Source organism: Varanus komodoensis, unplaced genomic scaffold (assembly GCF_004798865.1).
Source record: "Varanus komodoensis strain SLA01 unplaced genomic scaffold, ASM479886v1 scaffold15, whole genome shotgun sequence".
NCBI classification, from domain to species: domain Eukaryota; kingdom Metazoa; phylum Chordata; class Lepidosauria; order Squamata; family Varanidae; genus Varanus; species Varanus komodoensis.
This window is the reverse complement of record NW_025335440.1, coordinates 232006-242866: the sequence shown is the minus strand read 5'-3', so window position 1 is coordinate 242866 and position 10861 is coordinate 232006. Positions and strand designations below refer to the sequence as shown.

General features: G+C 55.3%; 1 protein-coding gene across 1 annotated transcript in view; it reads left to right on the top strand.

Annotated features, from left to right (window-relative positions):
- Window positions 1-10254, top strand: part of ZBTB8A (zinc finger and BTB domain containing 8A) — a 10420-nt gene extending 166 nt beyond the window's left edge. The window contains exons 2-5 of the mRNA XM_044424989.1: window positions 2675-2840; window positions 3465-4426; window positions 6717-6886; window positions 9025-10254. Of these exons, the coding sequence (XP_044280924.1) occupies window positions 2767-2840; window positions 3465-4426; window positions 6717-6886; window positions 9025-9357 (1539 nt within the window). The 5' untranslated portion in view covers window positions 2675-2766 and the 3' untranslated portion in view covers window positions 9358-10254. The remainder of the gene's footprint in view (window positions 1-2674; window positions 2841-3464; window positions 4427-6716; window positions 6887-9024) is intronic.
- Window positions 10255-10861: the final 607 nt, after the last annotated feature.

Sequence of the window (10861 nt, the reverse complement as noted above, 5' to 3'; positions counted from 1 at the left end):
CGAGGGATGGGCGCCTCCCGGCCACGCGTGCGGCGCTCCGTGCGCGCCGGGCCGCTGCAGGGGCGATTCCCGCGCCCTGCCTCGGAGGCGGGGAGCGGCGCCGGCGGGACGGGCCCGGAGAGGCGCAGGGCTGGGAATGCCGCATCGCCCCCCGAGGAAAAGCGGCGGGCGGGCGGGGGGGGGGGGCGCGCGCGCGCGCCGGGCTTCTCCCCTTCCCGGGGGCCCGGCGGCATGCACGGCGCCCGAGCCTCCCGGGCGCCGCGGCTGGTCCCTGGCGACTTGACGGGCGCGCCTCCAGCGCCGTCGGGCGTCCCTGGCTGCCGGCGACGGAGCGTCCAATTCGGAGCGGGCGGCCCGAGACTGACGGCGGCCTCTGCCAATGCGTGCCATTGCTCCGGGCCCGGCGCTGCTGGGCGGAGAGGGGAGGACGGCGCGCCGGGCGGGCGCTGTCGCCGCTGCCAGACAGCCAGGCGCGCCCGCGGCGGCTTGGGGAGTCGGGGGGCCGCCCCGAGGCCGCGTGCCTGTGGCAGCGCGGCGCCCCGCGCGTGCGGCGGGGGCTGGAGCGCGGCTGCAGCGCCGCCCGGCCGTCGGAGCCCATCTCGGGCGGCCCTGTGCGGCGTCGAGGGCGGCTGCGGGGCAGAGGGGAGGGCGATGAGCCCCCGCCACGGCCTCCCCCGCAGGAAGCAGCAGGCACCGCTGCCCGGTCGCCGCTTCCTGCACCCCTCGCGTGCGCTCGAGCTGACAGCCCGGTGAGACGCGTTCTCTCCGGCCGCGTTTGGCGCGGGGGAGCAGCTGTGCCCCCGTCTCCGGGGCGGGCGGGCGGACGGTCGGTCGGGTCCCCCTGCAAGCAGACGTGTCACCTGGTGGGGCGCTGCACTGTAGGCCTCCCACGAGGTTCGGACTCAGTCTCTCCACAGGCTGGAGTTCCCGCCTGACCTCTGGCCAGTCCGACCTCAGAGCCTAGCCTCCCCCAGAGGGTTGTGGGGGCGGGTTGAGGGGGGTTGTGCGCACCCCTTGATCTGCTTGGAAGAAGAGCTGGATGCAGCTGTGATGAATAAGAAACAACCGCCCAACCAGCCCGCTAACTGTGCAGTAAATGTTTTGTCGGAGCCGGTAACCAGCGCCTTACCTGCTGTGCAAGTGCGAAGAGCCAAACCGGGAGAAAAGTCCGAGCCTGAGGGGTCTGCCTGGGAGCAGAAAGGGTGGGCCCCATGTTCTGGCTGGGGATCAGAGCTGCTCATGCTCCGCTGGCGTGGCCTGAACTTGCTGGGCAGCCAGCGTGGCACCTGTCAGTGGGAAACCACACCCCGAATAGCGCCCACATCGCCCCATGGACTAGCTGTTGTTCACGAGTTGCCTGGGGGTCAGGAGGGACACGCTTCCCTTCCAGCTGCAGATGCCTCAGCATCTGTGTCGGCCGGGTGGCCCCTGCCTGGCTTGGCGCAGAGCGAAGTGGGTGCAAGGCACCCCAATCTGACGCCCTCCTCGATGTGCCGGGCAGCAGCTCCCAGCTGCCCGCACATCCGGAGGGCACTGCTTTGGGCAGGGCGGTCCCCGACGCGGGTTTCCACGGCAGTGAGCACAGCGCTCGTTCTCGCGTTCCCGCCTGGGGGAGGCAGGGCACGGCCCACGCGACTTCTGCCGGCTGGACTGTCTGCTTCTGGCAAGGGCTGCTGGCGCTGCCCCAGGTCTGCGTGGACACGCCCTGCTTGGAAAGGGGGCGTGGCATTTCTTGGATGCTGCCTGCCCTGGCTGGAGGGCCACAGCTCATGTGGAGGAGTGGCAGGAAGAGCCTTTACTGGAGATCTTCCTGTGGACCAGAGTCGCATGTGACTTCTCAAAAGCACTCCTGAAGGATCTCAGGGTTTAGTTATGTCTTTCTAGCCTCTTGTTTCCTTTCAAGGAATTTGAGGCCGCTTACAACAACAGCCCTGTGTGATAGATTGGCCTGAAGGTCTAGGACTGCCCACAGCCACCCAGTTGGCTCCATGACTGAGTGGGGACTAGAACCCAGCTATCCCAAGTCCCAGTAGAAACACAAAAGCAGAGTGAGTCAGAAGGGGTCTCCTGGGCCATCTAGTCTGACCCCGGCTCCAGCGGCTCTGCTCATGTGGTTGTCCAATCTTTTCTTGAACACTCTCCCTGATGGGGCCTCAACCACCCCCGTGGAAGCCCATTCCAGTCCCGCAGCTGTAACCACTACTCCACACTGGCTCTCCGCTTCAAGCTGCAGTGGCCTCAGTTTAAACCACACATGCCATGGAGACCCAGGATGAGTTTCCCAGTGTTCTTTTAGTCCTTGCCCCCCCCCCCCCCCCCGCATCTCCTCAGCCCTGGTCTGAACCTCCAGTGTGGACGTCTCCAACCTGAGGCCTTCCTGATGTTTTGGGTGAACTGCCCATCAGCCCCAGTTAGCATGGCCAAGGGGGAGGCCAGCTGGGATCGCTCATCCAGAGTGTCTGGAAGCGGGGGCTGGGTGGGCTGCTGTACCCCACGAACCCCCTGGTCACACTGTTCTGCTTTACTAGCATGGCAAGGAGTGGGCGAGGAGCAAATTTGGAGTGTGGCTGGAGGTCCACTTGCCTCTTTCCCATGGGCTATTTTTCTGCTCAGATTTGCGCCTGAAGCTGTTTTCCCATCTTGAGATGTCCTTTCCTCATCTTTCCTCTACAAGGAGAGAAACCGCGCTGCGAAAAATTCACAGGAAAGGTTAAGCTCCCTCCTGCTGCTGCTACATTCAGCTTGGCATTTGCCTCCTGTGGCTACATGAAAGTGAAACAAAGACAGCCTCAAAGGAGAGAGATTCTTGGAACTGCCGCCCACTGCCCCAGTGACTCCAGGTATTTCAGAGAGAGAACCCGCCTGAGTCCCCGGGGAGCCGCTGCCTGTCGGTGTAGACATGGTTTCCCGAGCATGACGCCCTTGAGATACTTTGGCCATTGACTTCTGTCGGCCCCAGTTAGCCTGGCTGATGGTCCTGAACGCTGGGAGGCCCACAGGCGGGGAAGGCCGGTGTAGACAGGCCTAAGCTAGATGGGCCCATGGTGGAGTTGGTACGAGGTGGCCTCCTGTGCCCTTACTGAAATCAGCACTGGATCTGGAACCATGAAGACTGGAGACTTGGGCTCCTTTTAGCGGGAGGGCCCCAGCCCAGTGTTTGAGTCCCTGCGTTGCCTCCAGAGCTGCCCAGGTCTGGTTCCTGGCGTCTTGGTCAAAGTGAAGCCAGTGGTCTGGCCTTGGTTGGAGACGCCTTCCTGTGCTCACCTGTCACGCAGGTCTCACCTGATGTGGCCCTCACTCCCCCGTGCGCTTGCCTGAGGGCAGCTTGCTGCTGCCGGTCTGCGGGCACGTGAGCGCCGTACCACCTCACTTTGTATTGGTGTCTTGCAATGTACCCCCGTCCTAAAACTCTTGCGGCTGGGTTTTGTATGCCGAAAATAGAGACAATTTGTTCTCTTTTGTAGAGTAACACAACCCAGTCTTAGAATGGAGATTTCTTCCCACCAGTTCCATCTCCTACAGCAGTTAAACGAGCAGCGCAGGCAAGACTTATTCTGTGACTGCAGCATTTTGGTGGAGGGGAAGGTCTTCAAAGCCCACCGCAATGTGCTGTTCGCTAGTAGCGGCTATTTCAAAATGCTTCTTTCCCAGTGCTCGAAGGAACCCAGCCAGCCCACCACGGCTACCTTCCAGGCATTTTCTCCAGAAACGTTTTCGGTGATTCTGGATTTTGTGTATTCAGGCAAACTCTCTCTCACGGGACAGAATGTGATCGAGGTCATGTCAGCTGCCAGCTATCTGCAGATGACGGACGTAATTAGTGTTTGCAAGACGTTCATCAAATCTTCCCTGGACATTAGTGAGAAGGAAAAAGACCGCTATTTTAGTCTCTCGGACAAGGAGGTGAACTCGAATGGGGTGGAGAGCTTGTGCATCTACGGCGCTGGGTGGAGAGCTGACGGCAGCCCGCCCCATCCACACTTGAGCCCCGACCAAGGCACGTGCATGGTGAGCGGAAACTCGTGGACCAGTTTCGGTTACTACCCAGCCAGCCAGCGCAGTGCCCAGCAGCTGTCCAAGCATGACCAACGGCAAGAGCCCCCGGCGAAGACGGGCAGGCACCGGGGGCTGCCGCAGCCACCGGATGGCCCGCACTACAAGTCCAGCAAGCTCGAGGACCGGACCTCGGAGCCGGCCGGCCATGCCACGCCCTCTGAAGAAGATGTCCAGATCGACTCGGAGGGTGATTCTGGCCATGGGAGCTACCAGTACGGCCAGGGATCTGACCCGGTCCCGAGAGGTGTGTCCGTCTCACAGCAGGAACACGACTCCTCACATTCCGCTGGCAAGCCGAAATCTTCCAAAGGGAATGAGCCGTACGCTAGCATGTCCTCCGTTCTGGGTGTCATGGGGAGCTGGGCTGATGGTAAGGAAAATAGCTCAATCACTTACTGACTCTTCATGTTACATTTTTCTAACTGTTTAATCCTATCACTTCCTACCAGTTGTGAACTAAAAAGCAGGACGTAGGAACTTCTGGCTCACAGTTTTTCACGGGAAGTGAATACTCTGGTGACTACAGGAATAGGTTTTACTGAGCACCACAATGCGCTTTGAGCTTGTAGCTCTACTGTAGATGGTGGGGGTGAATAAATTATTGTTTTTAAATTATCCCATATGCTTATATGTCACTGGATATATCTAAAATACCTCTAAGTGACTTCCAAGAATTGCTGCTAAATTTCGGCAGTGGAGAGTGGCAGCAAGAAACCCCACATTTAAAGCGCATGAGAGCTGCTTGTGGGGGAAGCTTCTGTGCTCTTGCATCAAAGTGGGGCAGGTGCTTCCCACATGTGTCCTTTTCGACTGCCAGAGTGTGGCCAGCAGTGGTGGCCTTCTGGGGAAGGGCAGAATGGCCCCCAGGCCCTCCAGAGTTACCTATGTCTGACCTAAGCTTTCCGGGGCATTGTCTACTTCATCAGATGCAGAATATGCTTCAAAAGTTGCATTTTCGCTTTCTTGTTCTACCGAAGAGGGAGTTGCATGTGTAGCAGCTTGCAAACTTCTAATTCTTTTTTGAGTAGGTGAAAATGGAGCTCAACTTGAAACACTGTGGAGCTGCGGGCTGGTCAAACCTGCGGCCTGCACGGATGCAGCCAGCCACTTGGGCCTGGTCTGGTGCTGCACATGGTGGGCCCAGGCTTTTGCTGCCCAGGGCAGTGCCCAGGGAGCAACCCAGCCAGCCCCTCTAGGGCAGGATGCTGTAAGGCGCTGCCCTGCCCTGCCCTGCCCTGCCGAGGCGCCCTCTGCTGCCCTTGCCCCCCCCACACACACACACACGCTACCTGCCTGGCCAGTGGCACTCTGCGTTCTCAGCAGTGCCTTGCGTGGCCACGCATTGCCTGGAATAACACACGTTTGCTGTAATTATGCATGGTGCATTCATGTTAAACAACTGATGTAGGGAAACACTCTGGTGGACTTTATTTTTCTCATCCTGTTTTCTGAGTGAGAAGCAACACTAGAGAAAACAGCTTCTGTAATAATCGAAAATGGCATAAGGTGTGAGCCCCCCAGGATGAGGCTTTTGCCAGTTATTCATGTAACAGATCCAGGTGTGCTCCAGATATGCCGGACTACAATTGCCACCATCCCACTGTTGCTAATGGGAATTGCAGTCCAGTCCAGAAGGCACCCAGCCAGGGAAGCTGCTCACTGCAGACCTGTTTCGTGTCCTTAACGAGAGCCAGGCTGGGGCCCACAGGCCTGCCTTGCTAGCCAGTGGCCACTCATTGCAGCCACTGGCTCCTCCCCCTCCAGAGCCCTCTGCTTGTAGGGCAGGACTGGGGAGAGGGTGCGTTTTGCTGCTCATTCCTGTAGGGTGTTTGGTAGAAACAGGTCTCTGTTCCACGGTGCCTGAAAGGGGAGTCAGACTGGCTTTTAGCCTTTTCCAAAGCACTGCAGGTGAGAACCGAGGCTTGCCCTCCTGCCCCAGCATCTGCACCGGGGATGCCCGTCGAAGGCCTTGCTGCCCTGCTGAGGTGTCCAGTCCACCCTAGCCGGGCCCCCGAAATCCCGCTGCCTGAAGCAGCTCGCGTTACCGTGCCACGCGGGAGGCTCGCTTGGCGGTGTCCGTCCCGCGTGAGCTGGTGCGGGGCTCGCCAGGCCCTGCAGCCGCGCCGCGTGGTTCCCGGCCTGCCCTGTGCAGGAGCTCTGAGTGCAGAGTCCCGCATCTGCAAGTGCCGGGGCTCAGAACACGCAGTCCGAGGCACGCCTCGGCGCCCTGGTGGGGGCATGCCGGGAGCCGCCGGGGCGTCTGCTTCCTCGGAGGGCGCCCCTCAGGTCTCCGCGGCTGCAGATGGGCTTCCAGGTGTGGAGGCCTCATGACCCAGAGAGAGTGTGTGTGTCGAGGGGAAGGGTCCCTCTTTGGGAGGCTTTCCTCTGGCCAGGAGGGGGGACAAGGCCTCCGACTCTTGCACAGTTCGATACAGTTCAGTGTAACTTATGTCAGCGAACCCAGGCAAAACAAGCGGACGCAGGTGCAGATGTGTGTAATCCATGGAATTCACACATATTGCAGAATATACAGTAAATATACTTAAAACAAACAAAGGCAGCGTTCACAGCGGGGCAAAGTTGCTTGCTTTCTATTGACAACATCCTGCTGGGAGTGCTACGGTTCTGCCACATTTTAAAAGGACTGCTCGTGTTTGCAGACGATCTGCCCAGGATGAGATTCAAGTGCCCGTTTTGCACTCACGTGGTGAAACGGAAGGCAGACCTGAAGCGCCACCTGCGCTGCCACACCGGAGAGCGGCCGTATCCGTGCGAGGCGTGTGGCAAGAGGTTCAGCCGGCTCGATCACCTGAGCAGCCATTTTCGAACAGTATGTATTTTCAGACCAGTGGGTTTTTCTGTCAGATCCTCATTAACCAAGTAGGGCAGTGGTCCCAACCTTCTGGGACACAGGGGCTGCATTAGAGTTCCCAGAGCCTGAAGAGGGCCACACCTTAAATCAAAATGTAAGAAAATCGTTAACCTACCAATTTGGATCAAAAGTAAACATGCAGAGGTGAATGAAGAAATATTGACTTGAATGCAGTGCATTTGGAGCAATATTTTACTCTGGAATCCCTTTATCCAGCTACACAGGCTTACCTAGTCAGTGTGATTTTTCTGGCTGCTTTCTGTTAGTGAAGGCATTCATGTCCAAGTCAAGGTTTGTGACAGACACCATGTAAATGTTCCTCTGTAAGCCTTGACCTGCACTTGAATGTCACCATTTTCATCTTGGGAAATGTTTGTTCGCAGATGTATGTGGTGCCAAAGCTTGTGCGTGTGCATGCAGCAGTCGTCTCCAGGCTGATAAGTACACCAGGTAGACCACATCTGAAAGCTAACAGACTGTTTTCTTTGTAAACGTCTCTGAGATGACCACTGGTTTGCAAATCAGGTAGTTCCATCTGAAAAAAGTTACTTTCATCTTCTGCTGTTAGTTGAAACACGTTCTGAAACAGTTGTACTTCCTCTCCATGCTTCTGGCAATCCGTGACTCTGTTCTGGAATTCCACCTGCAGGAGGGTCAGTGCTTTGATGTGGCTTTCAACCCTGAATTGTAAATTCCCGTCCTTCTCAAATTTTAGTTCATTGCAGCATGAGAAGTTTGAAAAGATACTTTCACTAACTTGCTTCACAAAAATGTTTGCTCCAAAGCTTTCAGTTCAGAAAACATGTCACACACAAGCTTTCCTTTCCCCTGCAATGTTAGATTCAACATGTTCAGATGTTGCCATCAGTTAAGAAAGCCAAATCAAACATTCGTCCAGGAATCTTACATTCCAGGTTCCTATGGAGTATAGATCTTTGCAGCATCGGACTCTCCTTTCACCACCAGTTACATCTGCAACTGAGTGTCCTTTCGGCTTTGACCCAGTTGCTCCATTCTTTCTGGCGCTACTAGTATTAGCCCTCTGCTCTTCCCCAGTAGCATATTGGACACCTTCCAACCTGAGGGGCTCATCTTCCGGCCTTTTGGTGCTGTCCATGGGGTTTTCATGGCAAAGATACTGGAGTGGGTTGCCATTTCCTCCTCCACTGGATCACGTTTTGTCAGAGCTCTCTGCTATGACCTGTCCGTCTTGGGTGGCCTGCACGGCAGAGCTCACAGCTTCATTGAGCTACGCCAGCCCCTTCCCCACGGCAAGGCAGTGATCCATGAAGAGGGTGGAAGGGTCTTTAAATAAAACAATAAAAAGGGGCATGATCCAGCTTCACTGAAGCACTCTGAAATGCTTTTAATTTTAATGGGAACATTGACCAGAGACTTAAATATTGCCTACTTGGATAAATGGAACATCAGAGTGATTAATTTTGGTTGGCTTGTGCTCTGTATTATTTCAGCAGAAATTCTAGATTGCCTCATCCTGGGTTTTAAGGGCAGATGGTCCTACATTTTCAGCTGGAAACAAAACTAGAAGTAAAATGCCTAGTAACATAATAAAATATAATTAAAATTACTCTGAAAAGTATTGTGCCAGTCTAACTTCCCACTTGACTTAATCTAAGCAACCACTTCCACATAATTAAGATGTCTGGGAAGTTGTGGGTCATACAGTCAGACCATCTTCTATGGAATTCATGGCCTTTTGCAACAGAAGCTTGAGAGGGACTATTGAAATTTGTATTTTTTTTAAGTGTAAGTTAAGGGGCAACTCACACCATAAAGCAGTAAGCAGTAAACCTCCAGCTTCCTTTCCTTTGAGCGATCCATGGTGTAAGTGATTCTTCAGTGTATCTGGTTTAATACGGTGCCTTCTTAGCGTGTAGAAACACTCTTTGGATGCCCACCATAAAGAGCTGTTGGAAGGGCTTGCGTGGCGTTCCCATAGCGGCGTGGCTCAGCTTTTCTTCACAACCGTAAAGGTAGCTTTCCCCTGCATGTGCCAAATGCACACCTGCCTAGATGCACAGGCTGCCTTTGTGCTGTTCCTTTCGCACAACCCTCATCCCGCTCCATCTCCCCAGATCCACCAGGCCTGCAAGCCCATCTGCCGGAAGTGCAAGCGCCACGTGACTGAAATGACCGGGCAGGTGGTCCAGGAAGGGACCCGGCGGTACAGGCTTTGCAATGAGTGTCTCTCCGAGGCAGGCATAGACAGCATCCGCATCGATCTGGACACGGAGCCGCCCCCTGAATTCCCACTGGACGAGGACAAGGATTCCAGTTGGAACTATGGCGAAGACAACAGATCTGATGTGGAAATTGTAGAGGACGGTTCGACAGATCTGGTCATCCAGCAAGTAGATGACAGTGACGATGAAGCCGAAGAAAAAGATATAAAACCGAACATTAGGTAGTCACGAATGGACTGATGTCGATAAAGTTCCCCCTTTATGTTGTCATTCCCGTGTCTTAACCATTGACTCCCACCCATTGACGCCCCGGCAGCTTTGCCACGTTGGGCTGCAAAGCCTCCTGCCTGAAACCCCGGGAAGTTGCTGCCAGCCAGTGTCATGAGTCCTGGGCTAGAGGGACCAAGGTTGGCTCGGAGCGGGGCCACTTCCCTGCCCCTGTGCAGTGTACAGCAGAGCTGGGCTCGCAGAGATACGGCGCCTGCACTTAGGTCCAAGCAGGGGCGGCCCGGTGTCCTCTGCTCTCTCCCACTGGTGGTTCTTCTGGTCCCCCGGAGCGAAGCTGCAGTCCTCACAGGAACCGGAGAGACACTGACTTCCCTGAAAGCAGCCTGTCACCAGCTGGTGTGAGGCCAGCCGCGTGGGACGGCTCGGTCTTGCGCGGGCAACGACGAGCCAGTGCCGATGCAACAGGCCTCCTGCTGGACTTGGTTGCTTGAGGTGCATCCGCGGAGCTGCTGGATTTCTTGGACTCTTCCTGGGGGTGGGGCCACGGCAAGTGTCACGGTGAGCACCTGCCCTTCCCAGTGCACCGCTGCACCGTGACTGTGGTGCCCTAAGCGGCTTGTGGGTCACACACAATCTATTATATAGGCTTTTCTATGACTTGGGCTAAACTTGCATGCATTTATGGACATGCCATTGTGTCTATTTTGAATTTAGTTACTCAGAAGTATCAATATTTTGTTGCATAAAGAAGAATCCATCCCAAGATGGTATCATGTATGAACAATTATTTGCTGAACCGCACCAATTATAACTTTTGATAGTATAAAATGGATCTCTTCTCAAAAAAAGAAAAATCAATGTTGCAGAGCACTTCAAATAAAGTTAACAACTTCATTGTAAGTTACTTTATTAAAGTATTTGCAAGTGCAAGGTTTTTGTTTGTCTGACACATTGGAAGTATAAAAAGCTATAGCTGCATTTACACACACACCCAAACATCTGCAAAGCAATCCTACCTGTTTCCAGCTCAGAAGTTATCGCTATGGGATTTGCCCTCAGGGAAGTGAGTCCCCTTGGGGTTCTGAGGCCCTGCCCTGATCCTGCTAGGCCCGCCCCATCCCTCCCTGGCAGCCAGTCTCACGCTGATCAAAGAATGTGTTGGGACATGGTGCACAATGTTTCACGAAGCAGATGTGGGCGCCCCCTGAAGCCAGAAGGGTTCAGGGGAGAAATGTGTTCCAAAGCCAACTTTATTGATTTCCAAATCTTGCAATGTGTCTATGCCTCAAAAGTGTTCATGGAGCTTTATCTGCTGCGAACAACAAATTCAAAACATTAGTGAAATTTCCTCCAATCTGTCCATGCCTGAGTCAAGCATAAGGCAGAGCCTAAGAGAACAGCAAGAGACCCCCCCCCCCAGCCACTACAAAGAAGTGAGCCATGGAATGGAGCTGAGGCAGAGCCTGAGCCGAGCCTGCACCCGGGCTCCGTGGAAGCCGTG